Source organism: Microcaecilia unicolor, chromosome 2, assembly GCF_901765095.1.
Source record: "Microcaecilia unicolor chromosome 2, aMicUni1.1, whole genome shotgun sequence".
NCBI classification, from domain to species: Eukaryota; Metazoa; Chordata; class Amphibia; order Gymnophiona; family Siphonopidae; genus Microcaecilia; species Microcaecilia unicolor.
Genome location: NC_044032.1, coordinates 604,220,241 through 604,237,817, shown reverse-complemented (window position 1 = coordinate 604,237,817; position 17,577 = coordinate 604,220,241). Strand labels below are relative to the sequence as shown.

Below are 17,577 nucleotides of genomic sequence, written 5' to 3'. Positions count from 1 at the left end.
ACGGCTGGTGTAAATGTAAATATTCTATAAAATGTGCACTGAATAGTGGGAATGCTCATGATTCGCCCATACCCCTCCCATGGGAATGCCCCCTTTGCAGTTACATGCAAAAACACTCTAGCATCTAAGTACACTTATGCATAACTGCTATTTTACCCCCGTTTTAATGCTCATCTACTATCTTCCATTTTCATGCCTAACTAATTACCCCCCTATGTGTAAAGTGCAATCCCTGTCCAGTCACCACCCCAAAATGCCATTTTTCTCTTTAGCTGTTAGCACACAGTAACTCCCACATTAAACAGCTAATGCAGCTTATAAATAGGGTCCACATTATTTCAGAAGAATGCATGGATCCTGTTCCTGAGCTGGGGAGTAAAAAATCGTGAAGATAAATAAGAAGGTGAAGCTTGTCGGAAAGCCCTAAATGACAACAAAAGAGTTTTGAACTGAATGCGAAATTTGACTAGTAGCCAGTGATGATCCTTTAAGATAGACGTGACATGATCTAATTTTTGCAGATGATGAAGAAGATGAATTGCTGTGTTTTGCAGAGTCTGAAACCTTTTTGAGTAAAGATTCAGAAATCCCTAAGTAAATGATAATTCAATAGTCTGGTCTAGTCATAGCCACACGTTCACGCTTTTTCTTTTTTTGGCATGGCTGTAAAAATAAGTATATATATTTTTCTTTTGCATGGCTGTGGGAATAAGTAATTACATGCATTAATATTCATTTGAATTCAGTGCGCGGTCAGGGTTTCTTCATTGCTCGGCTATAAAACTTGTGGTAAAACAATGCTAGACACGTGGTGACTGCTTGGAAAGTTTTCTTCTTTGGCCCCTGGGTGTGAAAAGTCATGGTAAACTCTCACTAGGGCAATGATGCTCACCAAGTGTGTTAGCAAAACTGTGACATAGGTAGCAAGCCTGTGCTTTCCTTAACAACCACTTCTGAATACTAACAAAATAATTTTAAAATCTGTTCTCATTTTGACAGGAAGCCAATACAGTTCCCTTTTGAAAATTACCTAGAGAGTCTGACGTGACAGCAGCCACATGTGCTGTTTTTGAATAGCACATCAGAACAAGCAAACTTGGCAGTTGTTCTGGCTAAACTTGAATGAACATGTTTTATGTTGCAGGTTTCTCTGAGCTCTTGTGAGTTTTACCATTAAACCATGTTCTATTATTTTGGCTCATACAGAGGGGCATTTTCGAAAGGGACGTCCACATTTCGATTTGGACGTCCTTGAAAAGCGTCCCGATCCAGGGGCGGGGAAACCCGTATTTTCGAAACAAGATGGACGTACATCTTTCTTTTCGAAAATACCATCAGGGACGTCCAAATCCTTAAATTTGGTCGTCCTTAGGGATAGACATCCCTAGACATGGTTGTTTCTGATTTTCAGCGATTTTCGAAACCAAGGACGTCCATCTCAGAAACGACCAAATTCAAGCCATTTGGTTATGGGAGGGGCCAGCATTTGTAGTGCACTGGTCCCCCTGACATGCCAGGACACCAACCAGGCACCCTAGAGGGCACTGCAGTGGACTTCATAAATTGCTCCCAGCTACATAGCTCCGTTACCTTGTGTGCTGAGCTCCCCAAACCCCAGTACCCCCAACTGTACACCACTACCATACGCCTTACCGGTGAAGGGGGGCACCTAGATGTGGGCACAGTGGGTTTGTGGTGAGTTTTGGAGGGCTCGCTGCTTCCTCCACAAACATAACAGGTGGGGGGGGGGGGGGTGGGATGGTGCTGGGGTCCGCCTGTCTGAAGTGCACTCACCCACTAAAACTGCTCCATGGACCTGCATACTGCTGTCATGGACCTGAGTATGACATCTGAGACTGGCACGAAATATTTTGAAAGATGTTTTTTGAGGGTGGGAGGGGGTTAGTGACCACTGGGGGAGTAACGGGAGGTCATCCCTGATTTTCTCCGGTGGTCATCTGGTCATTTTGGGCACCTTTTTGTGCCTTAGTCGTAAGAAAAACAGGTTCGGGTGAAAGCGTCCAAGTGTTCGTCAGGGACTTCCTTCTTTTTTTCGATTATGGGTCAAGGATGTCCAAGTGTTAGGCACACCCAGGTCCCGCCTTCGCTATGCCTCCGATACGCCCCCTTGAACTTTGGCTGTCCCTGCGATGGAGTGCAGTTGGGGACGTCCAAAATCGGCTTTCGATTATACTGATTTGGACGACCCTGGGAGAAGGACGTCCATCTTCTGATTTATGTCAAAAGATGGGCGTCCTTCTCTTTTGAAAATGAGCCCAACAGTGACCTATTTTATATTAGCAGTAATCCCTTATAGGGTGGTCAGTTAGATGACTTTAATAGGGCTTCTCTGGGCTGAAAGTGCTCCACTTGTTCATTATGGTGCTTCTGTCTATGCGTTGTGTTGCGTTGCTGGGTGGTCTCTGAAGTGCTTGGACATGGTGCTTACAGAATACAGTAACTCTAGTGCTTGAGTACCAGACACTTGCTAGGATTTCTAAGTCTATCAAGCTTCATTTAGAGTTGATCTTTTAAAAGATTCATCATGAACTTGATTTGCATACACTGCCTCCATTATATGCTAAACTCTTTCATGCATATTCATTGTGGGTATCCTGAAAACCTGACTGGCAAGGGGTACTCCAGGACTGGTCTTGGAAACACTGTTCTAGATTGTGAGTACCGAGCTTCACATTCCCAAGTTCTAGGTTGCTGCTTTTCCCTTTTCTTAATTTGGGCTTCATTTTCCTTTTCCTTTTATGATGCCTGCCACAATTTTCCTTCCTTTCTACATTTATTCTTTTTGACAGAAAAGGGAGCAGTGTGACATATAGCTTGTTTAAGTAGTTCAAACACTGAATTTAATAACTATACTGTCAACATGTATGAGAGCAGAATGAGTGGGCTGTACTGTTCTGAAGTCTGGCATAGCTGAAAAAAGTGTTCCTAGCAACCTGAGACATTGTAATTAAATATTTGAAAGTGGTACTCTAGAAAGATGAAAACATTCTGTCTAGAGCAGTGCTTCCCAAGTCCGGTCCTGGAGTGCCCCTTGCCAGTTGGGTTTTCAGGATATCCACAATGAAAATGCATGAAAGAGAGTGGCTTATAACGGAGGCAGTGTATGCAAATCAAGTTCATGCATATTCATTGTGGATATCCTGAAAACCTGACTGGCAAGGCTCCTGGTGTTGTGCTGTCAGACAGGAATCCAGAAGACTGTGGGTCAGCCGCACACAGCTGTGTGCGTTGAGTTGGTGTATAAGTATGTACTATATTGCTACATTTTTTATACCCTCTAAAACTTAGATTCTGACCTTCCATTCCATGCGTTTTATTTGTCACTAGTAAAAAAAAGGCCCGTTTCTGACACAAATGAAAGGGGCGCTAGCAAGGTTTTCCTCGGAGTGTGTATGTTTGAGAGAGAGAGTGTGTGTGAGAGAGAGAGTGACTGTGTGTGTGTGACAGAGAGAGAGTGAGTGTGAGTGCGTCTGTGAGAGAGTGTGTGTGTGAGAATGAGAGTGTGTGCGAGTGCGTATGTGCGTGTGCGTATGTGTGAGAGTGTGTGTTTCACACAGATACAGTGTGTGTGAGAGAGAGTGTTTGTGTGAGACAGAGTGTGAGAGAGTATGTGTGCGATACACAGACTCTCTGTGAGAGTGAGAGTGTATGAGATCGAGAGTGTTTGAGCGTGACTTTGTGACACATAGAGAGTGAATGTGATACAGTGTGACACATAGAGTGTGTGGTAGACAGAGTATGAGAGTGAGAGAGACACTGTGTGTGCCAGAGATACCTCCCCCCCTCCCTCTTTGTGGTCACAGGACCCCCCTCCCCCTGCCTCTCTGTGGTCACAGGACCCCCTCCCCCTCCCTCTCTGTGGTCACAGGACCCCTCCCCCTCTTCTCTGGTCACAGGACCCCTCCCCCCTCCTCTGAGGTCTCAGGACCCCCCTCCGGTCTCCTCTCTGTCCCCCCCTCAGGTCTCTGGACCCCTCTGGTCTCAGGACCCCCTCCCCTCTGGCCTCAGGACCCCTTCTCCCTCCGTTGTCTCAGGCCCCCCCCCTTCCGCCCTTGCCACCCCGCCCCCCCCCCGAGATCGCAGCCGCTCACCCCTCCACCCCCCCAAGGTCGCCGCAGCCACTGCTCCCCCCTCCCCCGAGGTCGCTGCCGCGCCCCCCCCTCTCCATCTGACGTCAGCTCAGCTGCCATTTCCGGCCACTGCTGCTTCTCCTGTCGAGCAGCAACGGCCGGTACAAAAACAAAAAAAACTAATTGAACCTGCAAAAATGCTTTTAAAAAGGAAGCGGGGCACCGCAGGCAGCTATCGGCTGTCAGCTCTGCATCCGCTCCTCCTCTCACCTCTCACGTCGCTGCGCTCCTCCAGGGTTGTAAATCTTTAAGAGGTCCCACCAGGGACCTCTCTGAGCTCCCTCAGTATCCTGGGATGTATCCCATCCGGCCCCATAGCTATGTCCACCTTCAGATTCTCCAGCTATTTATAGATGCTTTCTTCCGTAAACGACGCAGTATCCACTCTTCCTAGATGTTCCCTCGGCTTTATCTTCAACATTCTCCACATAGCCGTTCTCATTATCCTTCAGTCTTGCAATTCCATTCCTCTCTTCTCCTTTCTCCAATATATTTGAAAAAGGTGTTGTCAGCTCTCTTTACATCTCTAGCCATTTTTTCTTCCGCTCGTGCTTTCGCTAGCCATATTTCACTCTTCGCTTCTTTGAGTTTAATTTGATAACCTTTTCCATGATTTTCTTGTTGTGTTAATTTGTATTTCTTGAAAAAAACCTCTTTTGCTCTTATGTTTTCAGCTACTTGTTTGGAGAACCATATAGGCCTCCTGCTTCTCTTGTTTTTGTTTATTTTCCTCACATAAAGATCAGTCGCCATATTTATAGCAGCCTTTAGCTTGGACCACTGTTTTTCCACATCTCCTACGCCTTCCCACGCCCACAGCTTCTTCTTAGGTATTCCCTCATTTTATCAAAATCAGTATATCTGAAATCCAGTACTTTGAGTTTTGTGGGTCCGCACTCCGCCTTCACCTTTATATCAAACATACGGTGTGATGATCACTATTACATAGGTGGGCACCCACCTGGATATTAGAAACACTTCCTCCATTCATGAGTACTAGATCCAGCATTGACCCTTCCCTCGTGGGTTCCGTCACCATTTGTCTGAGCAAAGCACTTTGACAGGCATCCACAGTCTCCCTACTTCTTTCCAATTCCGCAGACGGGACGTTCCAGTCCACGTCAGACAAATTGAAATCTCCCAACAGTGGCACCTCCCCTTTCATACCAATCTTTTGGATATCTTCTATCAAGTCCTTGTCTAACTTCTCCATTTGTGCCGGAGGTCTGTAGATAACCCCTGTGCAGATACAGGTTCCATCTTGTCTTTCCAGGACAATCCATAAAGCTTTTTCCTTACCCCAGGTTCCCCGCATTTCAGCCACTTTGATATTGTCTCTCACATACAGAGCCACTCCTCCACCTCTTCTGCCCTCTCTATCCTTCCTAAAAAGATTATAGCCCTGCCCGGTCACATCCCATTCATGGGAATCATTGAACCACTTCTCTGTAGTAGAAACAATATCCAAGTTTTCTTCAAACAAAGTCTCTTGTTCTATGTACTGGTGTTGTCTTTCCATTGGTTCTTACTGCTGTCTGATGTTTGTATTGCTATTTTGTATTGAACATTTTGTTCACAGCTTTGCTGTCTTAAGTATGAAGGGTTGTATATTGAGCAATTTTAGGAACAATGGTTTGGGATTTTTCACAGCTTTATCTTTGCTGCCTTGTTGCAGGAGCAGTATACAGTTCTTCATCTTTGCCAATCTTTGGTTAGCTGCAAACTATTGCAATAAAAATGTTAACTGCATTTCTCTCCATTTAAAGACAGGCCACCTGATATTCAGCTGGTGGCATTCAGCATTTTTTTTTTTAAAGTGCCAGCTGGATTAGCCTCCAGTATTCGGTGCTGGGCCCTCTCTGGTCTCAGCACTGAATATTGGGGGCTAATTTCTGTAGAGTTGGCTACTGGAGCCTTTGAGGTCCTGGCCAATATTCAGCTATGGCCTGTATAAGACAGTTAATTCATTTTTTTTTTTTTTACATGAAAGCCTCTTGATCCCCTTCTCAGCCTCCAAAATAGCCCCTCTCCTTCCTCTCCCCCAGCCCTGAAGAATCAAAGGCCCCCCCCCCCCCCCCGGTAGTACCTGCTGTCCCTGGTGGTCCATGGAGGTTGTTGGGGGCAGGAGCAAAGCACTCTTTTTCCTGCCTCTTGCAGCTGGTTTCTGCAAATGGCCACAACCATTTTCTAAGGGAACCTACAAGGGGCAGGAGCGAGTGGCGTTCGCTCCTGCATCCAACTGCCCTCATGGCCCACCAGGGACATCAGGTAGGCCTTGAGGGGGCCTACCTAGAGCTTGGGGATGGGGAGGCTCATTTTGGGGGTAGGGGAGAACCTTTGATTCTCATGGGCTAGGGGTGGGGGGCTATTTTGGAGGCCAGGAAGGTGATTGGGGAGGGAGTCTTTCAATTTAGAATATAGCTCTGCAGGCCCCATATGATATGAAGTGCGGTGGCCCACATAGTTAAGCGGGGTTAATTTAGGATAGCTTTTGAGCTGTCCTAAATTAACTCAGCTATACGGGTTCTGGCACTGAATATTGCTGGCACCCTCATAACCCTCGGCTACTCCCTAATGCTGCCACAGTGCTGCCCCTGACCTGCCCAGTTATAGTTGTGTGGTCTGTGGTGGTATTCAGTGGCACTGTCCAGTTAAATTTCTGCTGAATGTGGTGGTAAGTGATTTAAGGAGGCAGGAAAGGCTCCTGCTCACTTAAATTGCTTTGAATATCTTCCAGAGTGTGTGCTATTTCAGCTATACCCCCAACCCGGGAGTGGAACTCATATCCACTGCTTGACAGTGCAGGTCACAAATCACTGGACCAGGGATTGCTGAAATGCAAATCTAGTTAATATGTGACTGATGTATTTAAGACCCTGGAAAGTACTATATCATGCAAACTTGCAGATAAACTTTCTCCCTGTGTTGCATTGACTTTAGTGAATGAATTTGCATTGTCTTTTCCATTCATATTTTAACCTTCTGCTTATTTTTATTTACCATTGCTTCTGAATTTCTTTTCCATGCTGCTAGTTTGTCCTTGTTTCTCACTGGTTTTCCTTTTTTCTTCCAGCCCTGATGACATTGGTACATGCTGGTATATCCTTCTGTCAGGTTCAGTGTTCATCAAGGAATCCATGTTTCTACCGAGGAGCAGGTATGTTTCCTATTATTGTGCCTGCATGGTAAGGGTTTTAATAGCTTTCAAACTTATATTTTTTGCTACCATTACTGGAATAAGTTAATCTTTTAAGGTTTTTCATTAGTTTCCTCTTTGTAACAGAGAACTGTCACTCTGATACTCCATTTATTTGCATCTCCATGGCTAACTTCATACCTTCAAGCAAGTCATTTACTTCACTATTTCATATTGAAATTGTAAATTTGAGGGGTCAGGGACGTAATAACAATGTAGATATCTCCTGTGGCATACTGTATACTGATGAATCTATATAAAATGCATTATTAATAAGTATATATTATCTCAGGCGTTCCAATAATGCAATTTCAGAGTGTAGCATGCTATAATGCCAGAGAAAGCCATATTCTAGAATTGAACCTTTTGTGGTTCCAGTAACTTACTCAAATAGTGTTCTGTCACATGTACTGTTTACTCTCCTTTTCCCAGTCAGCTTCCTTAAAAAAAAAAAAAAAAAAAGAAAAAAAGGCAAAATGAAATTTTAAGAGGAGGCACGAAGATGATAGGATGGTCCGGAAGGATCTTTGTTTTAAAGATCTAATAGGCACCCTTTTTTAACTGCAGTGATATCAGTGCTCTAAAAGGCCTCCCCTCCTCCCCAAACAGTGACACATTTTAAAGAGACATAATTTGAGATCTCAACATTTGGAAACAGTACTTATTAGTGGGAAGTTGTTTTTATATTAATGGGGATTTGCTAATGTTTGGAATAAATGCTAAAGCAAGACTGTTGTACTTAGTAATAGACAAAAACAGAGTAGACTGTTAAAAAAAAAAAGCTCTGTGGGTCTTGATTTTCAAAGCAAGTTATGTTTTTATCAGCAGATAGTGAATGTGTAATTTTAAAATTGATAAGGATAGTATTTGGTTGTTTAGTTACTTAAATGGCCAGATATTTGTACAAAAAAGTAATCAGTATAGGGGAGAGGCAGAGGCAGTGCAAAAAACCCCTATCTGTTTAGGAATGGAGTGCAACTGACAATTGGATAAGTTATCTGTTTAATTTAGGCCTGCCAAAGAGCAGGCCTACATTGAATGGACTGCCACCAGCGGCGTCACCAGTTAGATGTATATTCAGCAACGTTAATTAAATGGATAGTACTGCTGAATATATGTATAGAATTAAGCATTGGACCTTACTTTGTACAGCAGCCTCTCCAGCTGAATAGTGATCCCTACTTGCTTAGTTTTCTTTCATACTGAAGCAGAAAAATAACTTTGTAGTCTGTTTATAACCTTCCTTCTCATAAACATGCATAAAAGAAAGCAATTTACATTTCTGACCCCTGAAAGAAAAGCTATTAAAACCTTTGTGTGCTTTGTTATTAAAAAGATAGTAAAGTTTGTTCTTTTAATTTTTGTGTAATTTAGTTGAATCTACTGTTTGAAAGCATAACCATTATATTAACAGAAATAGTAGGAAACTTTTAAAGCCCTAGGTAAGAAATTGTCAATAACTATAGTATTATTACAATAACCTGAACCTTTTGCTGATGAGAGGTAAGGTTGCAGGTCTGCAAACTTGCATATCTAAGTACTTATTAGCCTTATAAATGTATCATCTCTTATCAGTCTGCTTGGTTTTCTATAATTATTTTATGTTTGGTGAGAGGTTGGTAGTTTTGAGAACGTGTGTAGCTGGGATACCCTTGCCTAACCCTTACTCTTAATTTAAAAATCCTCTAGTACCTGAAGAAATGTTGGTTACGGTCTTCTTTCTGGTTGAGGTCATCGTAGAGAATTTTGTTGGTTCAGGGTAGCTCCTGCTCAGAAGTCTCGCTATTTTCAGAGATTCCAATCGTTTTGAGGTGCCCAGCGTGGTACATCTTAGAGTTTGCGCTGCAGCTGCTTTCCTGGAGTCTCCCTGTCATTCTCATCTAAAGGCGGGAGCGGTCAAGGCCACCCTGGAGAGGCTGTCTGTCTAGTTCCTCCCTCGCAGATCAGAACAGGTCGCTATTCCTTTTACTTTGTCATTCCAAAAAAATTAAGAGTCCATTCGACTAATTTTGGATCTCAAGGCGGTCAACCGGGTGCTCAAGGCCACCAGCTTTCATATGGAAACTCTTTGTTCAGTCATAGTGGCTGTTCGATCAGGGGAGTTTTTGATGGCTGTAGATTTGACAGAGGCTTATCTGCACATCCTGATTTGCCCTTTGTACCAAAGGTTTCTTCATTTTGCAGTTTTGGGTCAGCATTATCAGATCTATGCTCTGCTTTTTGGTCTGTCTATGGCTCCTCATACCTTTACGAAGGTTATGGTGGTAGTGGTGGCAGCAGCAGCAGCAGCAGCAGCAGCTCTCAGAAAAGAGGGCATTCTGGTTCATCCTTACCTGGACGGTTGGTTAATCAGATCAAAATCATATCAGAGTCTGCAGGCCACGGATTGAGTAGTTCAGTTTCTTCAATTGCTTGAATGGGTAGTAAACACTCAATTTGCTTAGTGCCATGTCAGACCCTCAACTATCTCAGAGTTTCCTTCAACACCCTGCAAGGATGAGTGTTTCTGCCTCAAAACAGAATTGTCAAACTTTAGGATCAGATTTATTCCCTCTTTTGCAAACCAGTACCATGTGCAAGAGATTATCTTCAAGTCTTAGGATCCATGGCAACGATGACAGAGGTAGTTCTTTGGACCAGTGCACATATGAAACCTCTACAGAAGACCCTCTTGTCTGTTGGTCTCCGCAGACAGATTCTCTGAGTGTCAGACTACTACTCCTCAGGACTCTGGAGTGGGGGAGTCTCCGTTGGTGGCTTCAGACACAAAATATGACCAAGAAAGTTCCTTTAGATCCACCTTGGTGGGTACTAGTGACAACTGATTCTAATCTCAGGGGCTGGGGGGGGGGGGACTCACTGTCTGGGGAATCTTGTTCAAGGTCTGTGGTCCCAGGAGGAGGTGACCTGATCGATCAATCTGTTGGAAACAAGGGCAATTTGTTTGGCCCTAGAGGCATTTTGTCATCTAGTCGAAAACGAACCCATGCGAGTTCTTTTGGACAATGTGATGGTGGTAGCTTATGTCAATTGACAAGGAGGGACGAGGAGTCGTCATCTAGACCGAGAATCAGCTCTTCTCATGTTTTCGACAGAACATCATCTCTTGGATCTGTTGCCTCTCATGTGGCGGGGACAGCGAATGTCCAGGTGGATTTTCTCAGTCATCACACTCTAGACCTGGGAGAAAGGGGAGCTCAATACAGCAGCATTTCAAATGATTCTCAATCTTTGGGGTTTCCTAGTTATGGATCTTATGGCTACAGTGCACAATTTCAAGGTGCCATGGTTCTTCAGTCACAGGAAGGATCTCAAAGCGCTCTTCTTCAGCCGTGGCCATCGGACTTCCTTTATCTGTTTCCTCCATGGCCCCTGTTAGGGCAGCTCATTCAAAGGATCGAGAGCACAGAGGTCTAGCAATCCTGGTAACGCCAAATTGGCCTTGCAGTCCTTGGTATGTCGATCTCGTCCATCTGTTAGTCGAATCCCCACTCAAGCTTCCAGAATCTCCCGGCCTGTTAGTTCAGGGGATGGTAATTCATCCAAATTCTGCTCGATTTTGTCCTACGGCTTCGCTCTTGAAAGAGTGCTGTTAACAAAGAGAAGTTATTCCGGTAATGTGATTGTCACCATTCTTTGTTCATGGGGTCATTCAACTTCTCTGAATTACATTCGAACTTGGCATATTTTCAAGGCTTGGTGTGCCTATTGGACCATTTCTTTATTTTGAGCATCGATGGTACAAATCTAGGATTTTGTGCAGGGTTTTGCTAAAGGTTTAGCAATTGCTTCGCTAAAGGTGCAGATTGCAGTGTTGTCTTGTTTTCATGGTCATATTAAAGGAAAAACCTTAGCTGGTCATCCAGATGCTGTTCCTTTCCTTCAGGGAGTGGGACTAATTCGCCCTCCATCTAGATCGGCCTTTCCTGCTTAGGATCTCAATATAGTTCTCTCAGTCCTTACTAGGCTTCGTTTTGAACCTTTGATGGCTTGCTCTCTGAAAGATTTGACACTGAAAATGTTTTTAGTGACCATAGCCTTGGCTAGGCAAATGTCGGAGTTGTAGGTATTTTCCTGTAGGTCTCCGTTTTTGGAGTTTACTCAGGAACGGGTAGTTTTACGCCCCATTCCTTCTTTCCTTCCTAAGGTCTTGTCAAGATTTCATTTAAACCAAGTGGTGGTTTTGCCAGTACTAGGTTCTTCCTCTCGGTCACAGGACCAGCGGCATTTGCGAAAACTAGATGTCAAGAGTGTCCTTAAGCATTATTTGCAGACTACAGAGGAATTCAGACGATCAGATTGTCATTTCCTGCTCATTGGAGGATCACACAAAGGGTCAGTGCATCTAAGCCCAACATTTCAAGGTGGCTTAAAGAGATGATTGCTTCCACTTGCCTTCTTTCCGGGAAACCTGTTCTGGACGGAGTAAAAGCTCACTTTACTGGGGGCAAGCTGTGTCGAGGGCTTCCTTGCATTCTTTTTCTAAGCATTACAGATTGGATGTACAGTGTTGTCAGGATGCAGTTTTTGGTGCAAGCATTTCCAGGGGCCCTCCCATGAATGTACTGCTTTGATACTTCCCATCAGTCACTTTCTGGGCCAGTCCTGAGGGATGCTAAGGAAGGAGAAATTAGATCTTACCTGTAATTTGCTTTCCTTTAGTTCCTCCAGACCCTCCCAGATGCCTCTCTGTGTTGTGATCTTCCATGGTTTTATTTTCGGTGCCTCAACAGCAAGGTAATTTCATTTTCTTTCAGGTAGGTGTTGAGTTGCTTTGAGCATTTGTAGACAGAGCTTACAATCTAATCAGGACAGACAAACAGGACAAATAAGAGAAATACTTAAGGTGGGAATGATAAAACAGACATGGGTACTGAACCAAGTGACTAGGGATTAGGATTAAAGGCAGCCTAAAAAGATGGACTCTTGCCTAGATTTGAAGACGGCAAGAGATAGAGCTTGACTTACTGACTCAGGAAATCCATTCCAGGCGTATGGTGCAGCAAGATAAAAAGAACAGAGTGTGAAGTTGGCAGTACAGAAGGGTACAGATAAGAGAGATTTACCCAATGAATGGAGTTCTCGGGGAGAAGTGGAGGGGTACTGAGGAGGTGCAGAGTGAATGCACTTGTAAGTCAATAAGAGGAGTTTGAACTATATGTGGATAGGGAGCCAATGAAGTGACTTGAGGAGAAGGCTAATATGAGCATAGCGAAACTGGCAGAATATAAGTCGTGCAGCAGAATTTTGAACAGCTTGAAGAAGAGAGAGTTTCTTAGTGGGAGACCTGTGTGAAGCAAGTTGCAGTATGGTTTTGGTAGTGTGCTCAGAAAGGAAGGGACGAATTTTGGTGGTGATGTAGAGAAAGAAATGACAGGTGTTAGCAGTCTATTGGATATGTGCAGAGAAAGAGCGAGAGGAGTCAAAGATGACCCCAGGCTTCCAGGTGCTCTTTAGCTAAGATCAGGTGACCCTCAGGGGGAGGAATGCTGGCTTTGGCCTAACTCCTGGTAAGCCTTTTCTTGACTGGGAGGTGCATGGTGGAGGTGCCCAGCACTCCCACCAGTTGCCTTCCAGGTTCTGTGGAGGACTTGCAGCCCATCTGCGTATCCTCACAGTCTTCTCCGGGATGACTCCCAGGTCCACCCTGATCCACTGAGGGCCTCTTCTCTAGATAACTAGCGCTTCCACCAGCTGCCTTCCAGGTGCTGTGGAGGACTTCCATCCCATCAGCATATCCTCCCAGCTTTCTCTGGGATGACTCCCAGGTCCACCCCGATGCACCCAGGGAACTCCACTCCAGGTGCATAGTGCTGCCACCAGCTGCCTTCCAGGTGCTGTGGAGGACTTGCAGTCCATCTGCATATCCTCCCAGGTCCACCCCAATCCACCCAGGGCCTCCGCTCCAGAAACATTTTCTTTCTACAGTTCGTGTATTCTCATTTCTGTTCCCAATGGCTGCAGTACAATTTCTCTTCTTGGTACTGCCCTTTCCCAATCTCTTTCTCCATCTGAAACCACTTTATACTTCAGGAACACATTGCCCACCTTCTGCTTTCATCATATCACCATCCCTTTTGTCTTCTCCCTTCTCAGCTCTCAACCTTCAACTTTTTCATCCTTTCGTTCAGCCAACTCCATTGTGTTTGAGTACATTTTGTCTTCATTGCTGTCGTCATGCCTGTCGTACTCTTCGCCATACTCTCTTGCTCCTTCTCCTGCTCCTCCACTGGGGATATCAATCCCAGTCCTGGTTCTCCATGTCATCTTTCATCCTATTCCTGCAGGTCACACCGTGATGTCTCCAATCTAATTTTTGTTCCTCTGCTCCCCCCTTCTTCCTTGCCTTTCTCATGTGCTCTGTGGAATGCCTGCTCTGTCTGCAACAAACTTTCCTACATCCACAACCTCTTTATCTCTCGTACTCTCCATCTGCTTGCCCTAACTGAGACTTGGCTTTGCCCTGAAGACTGTGCTTCAGCTGCAGCCCTGTCTCATGGAGGTTACCCTTTTCTCCCATACTCCTCACCCAGTTGGCTGCGGAGGTGGTGCCAGTCTACTACTCTCACCCTCTTGTAGATTTCAACCTCTTCTTCCACCTCAGTCTCACTGCTTTTCTTCCTTCGAAGTCCACTCCATCCATCTATTCAATCCTCTACCTCTCTGACTAGCAGTCATTTATTGACCCTCTTAAGTCCCTTTCTTCCTTTCTCACTGACTTTGACTGCTGGCAGAAGATGTCCTCCTGAGGACAGAACAAGTGATTTTCCTACCTGCTACAGCTGGATGCGCAGTCCACTGTTGCCACCACACTGGCCTCTCCCCTCCTGCATGTACTTGGTTTTCACATATCCTCGTGGGATGGGGTTTGGTGTAGCAGTAGTGCATGGAAAGCACCGCCGGCTGTTGTAAGTAGGAAAATCACTTGTTCTGGCCGCTGGAGGACATCTTCAGGTGGTGGGGCTTGGAGATCCTCGCCAACTGTAAAGGTGCCAGAATTTTGGGTGGGCCATGGCTATGCCACAGCTGAAAACTACTCAGATTATTTTGGTCAACCTGCAGAAAAGTTTAGTGATACTGTTGTAGTTGTCCACAGATCTGCAGTGTAGTGTAATTTACACAACAGTCACCTATGTGGGAGAACTGACAGAAGTTATCTAAAATGAAAACTTTGATAAACCTGAAACCTTTTGGAATAAAGTGTTTGGACTGAGTAAACAAAATCTGAACTGTTGGGCTGTAGCCACACAAGATACATTTAGAGAAAAAAAGGGTGAAACATTTGAAGAAAAATACACCCTGCCAACTGTTAAGTAGGGGAGATCTGTTATGCTTGGGGTTATATGGCAGCCAGTGGCAGAGGAAATATTGTGCAGGTGGAAGGAAGAATGGATTCAACTAAATGTCAGTATATACTAAAAGCTAATGCCCCATAGTCAACAAAGAAATTGAAGGTGAAAAGAGGTTGAAATCTTCAGCAAGACAAAGATCCAAAACATCTCAATCAACTGTGAGGAGCCAAAGTCCAAGATGGACGCTGAGTAAGCCAGACGCGTCTGTTAGCTCTCTGCAACTTTTACCTTTTCGTTGTGCCAAAGAGAAGGGGTAGAGCCGTTGCTGCAGCCTCTCAACGGCAGAATCCCTTGGCTCAGTCCGCTTCTATTGAATCTTTTTTGCAGCGAGCCGGGATCGCAACAACGTCAGTGAGCAGCCTGCTTGTTCGATCTGGTGTGAATGGAGGAACCAGACTGAACTTAGGGCTGGAGGTTTCCCTCAGCCCCGACGAGAGAGCTCCTCCCCTGCAGCTGCGTGGAAGTAGCTCCCTGACTGCGGCATCCTTAGCCCTGCACGAGAAGGAAGTAGCAGGAGCTGAGAGACGAGAGGCAGAATGTGAACCTGAGGGATTGGGGGGGGGGGGGGGGGGGGGGGGGGGGAGTTCCAGTTTGCAAACTCCACCAGTACGTGCCGGAGCGGCAGTTACATCTACGGGGGAGATGGAACGAGCAAGTATGGAGAGAGAATATTCTACGTAGAAGTCTGAGGTAATTACCACTCAATTTACTACTTTGTCTAAACCCCATGAGGTGACTCTGGACAGTTTATGGTGCTTGATAGCAGACCTGGGTAAAGCATTATGCCCCCAGGATCAAAATTTAACGCAAAATTTGACTGTCTTAGAAGGAAAACTAAAGGAAACGGATGATGGGTTAAAATTTTTGAACCAAAGTTTTAAAGAGCAAAAGAAAAATTTTCAACAAATGTAGACACTTCAATGTAATATGGTTAAAGACTTGACTAGTTTGAGGAGGAAAACAGAATTGCTTGAAAATTACTCTAGAAGTAATAATCTTCGTTTTTTAAAACTTTATAAACAATTTGCTTTTCGCCTTGTGAAATGTTAAAAAAATTATATTAAGGAAATATTGGGGGTTACTTAAGAAAATATTCCTCCTTTTCTTCAAGTGTATTACTTGCCTATTAAATCTGAAGGTAATCAGCAACCCCAAGCTAATCAAGTGTTAGATGTTTCCACTCTATTAGAAGCTTCGGATACAGAACTAGTTACAGTAGCTACATTATTTATTATTATTATTATTATTATAATTTATTGCATTTGTATCCCACATTTTCCCACCTCTTTGCAGGCTCAATGTGGCTTACAATACATCATGAATAGTGGACATAAGAAGAGAATAGGCATTTGGTATTACAGAAGGATTTTGGGTTACATGATAATGATAGTACATGATATTAATATAACAAGAAAACATTGTGAGACATTTCAAGATACATGTGGGGAGTTCACATGTGTTGATCCTTGTGGTATGTCCTGTCAAAGAGATGGGTCTTCAGTAATTTGCGGAAGTTGGCCAGTTCATTGATCGTTTTTAGGTTACGCGGCAGCGTGTTCCAGAGTTGTTTACTCACATAGCTACAGTGGTTTTGGCACCAGATAAAATGTGGATGAGAATGTTCTTTAGAAATAAGGAAAAGACCTTTAAGGGTCTGAGAATTCAAATATTCCCGGATGTTTCAAGAGACACCCAGAAAAGAAGTCAACAATTTCTTCAAATGAAACCGGAGCTGCTTCAGTTGGGAGCTACTTTTTTCCTACGCTATCCTTGTAAATGTGTGATAAGATACCAATCGGTTAAATATGTGTTTTTATGAACCCTCTCACCTTGCATTGTTTGTATAATCTAAACGGAATACTGGGGGGTGATCCCCTAGTATTCGCTCTCGAATTATGAAAATAAGATCCTGGGCCGCGTTTGGTTATATCTTGTATTAATAATTTCCTTAGTCTCCATTGTTTTGGAATCTTGGAATCCAATTGTGGAGTTGAGTATGGGTAACGGAAATAATTTCTTCTTTTTTTATTTTATTTTTAATGTTTCAGCTAACACTGTTATATGCTTAATGTTACCATACTTTTCTGTACAAGAAGATTATTAGTCTCTTGTTTTTTGTTTGTATTAATTATTGAAATATTTTAAAAAAATCAACTGTGAGTTGCTTCTAGGAAAGGAGGGTGAATGTTTTGAATAGCCTTCACATGCCCCAGGCTTTGATCATTGTTGAAAATCTGTGATGATGTCTCAAACATGCAGTGCATGAAATGAAACCTATGGATATTAGAGCTAGAGAGGTTCTGCAAGGAAGAGTGGGAGAAGGTTCCAAAATGCAATCACTGTCTTCTTTGGGGCGAGCACAGATCACTATCGCTCTTAAACCTACATGTCCTTGCTATCCCCACTCCCAGGTCGGGAGGCCCTGGTGTAAAGGAGGATTTAGAGCTATGTTATCTGTGCTTCCGACCATAGTTTCCCTGGGAGCTTCCCTTATTTTGTCTTGAGGTTCTAGCTTATCAAAGAGATATCTAGAAAAATCCTAACCAAATGGAGCTGTCTGGTGGACTGTGAGTGCAACCAGAGGCATCATCATCATGATTGTAGAGGGGAGTAAAAGTACAGAAAGCAAGTTTCTTTTATTTTACTTTGAAAAGGAGTTTGAAGACTACATAAATGAACTAAAGTTATATGATTAGATAATGGTGATTGTGTGGCTGTACCAGAAACATCCATCAGAGAGAGGTAGAGAGACACTGAGGGGCATAATCGAGAGGGACGTCCAAGTTTTTCTGAGGATGTCCTTGCAGGACGTCCCCATGAAGGGGCGGGGAAATCTGTATTATCGAAACAAGATGGACGTCCATCTTTCGTTTTGATA

General features: G+C 44.1%; 1 protein-coding gene across 4 annotated transcripts in view; it reads left to right on the top strand.

The window, feature by feature from the left end:
* The window catches only part of RAPGEF2 (Rap guanine nucleotide exchange factor 2), a 638,462-nt gene that overhangs the window by 283,270 nt on the left and 337,615 nt on the right, over positions 1-17,577 (top strand). For all 4 annotated transcript variants that reach the window (XM_030191594.1, XM_030191592.1, XM_030191595.1 and 1 more), the window contains exon 4: positions 7,225-7,308. In XM_030191594.1, the coding sequence (XP_030047454.1) occupies positions 7,225-7,308 (84 nt within the window). The remainder of the gene's footprint in view (positions 1-7,224; positions 7,309-17,577) is intronic.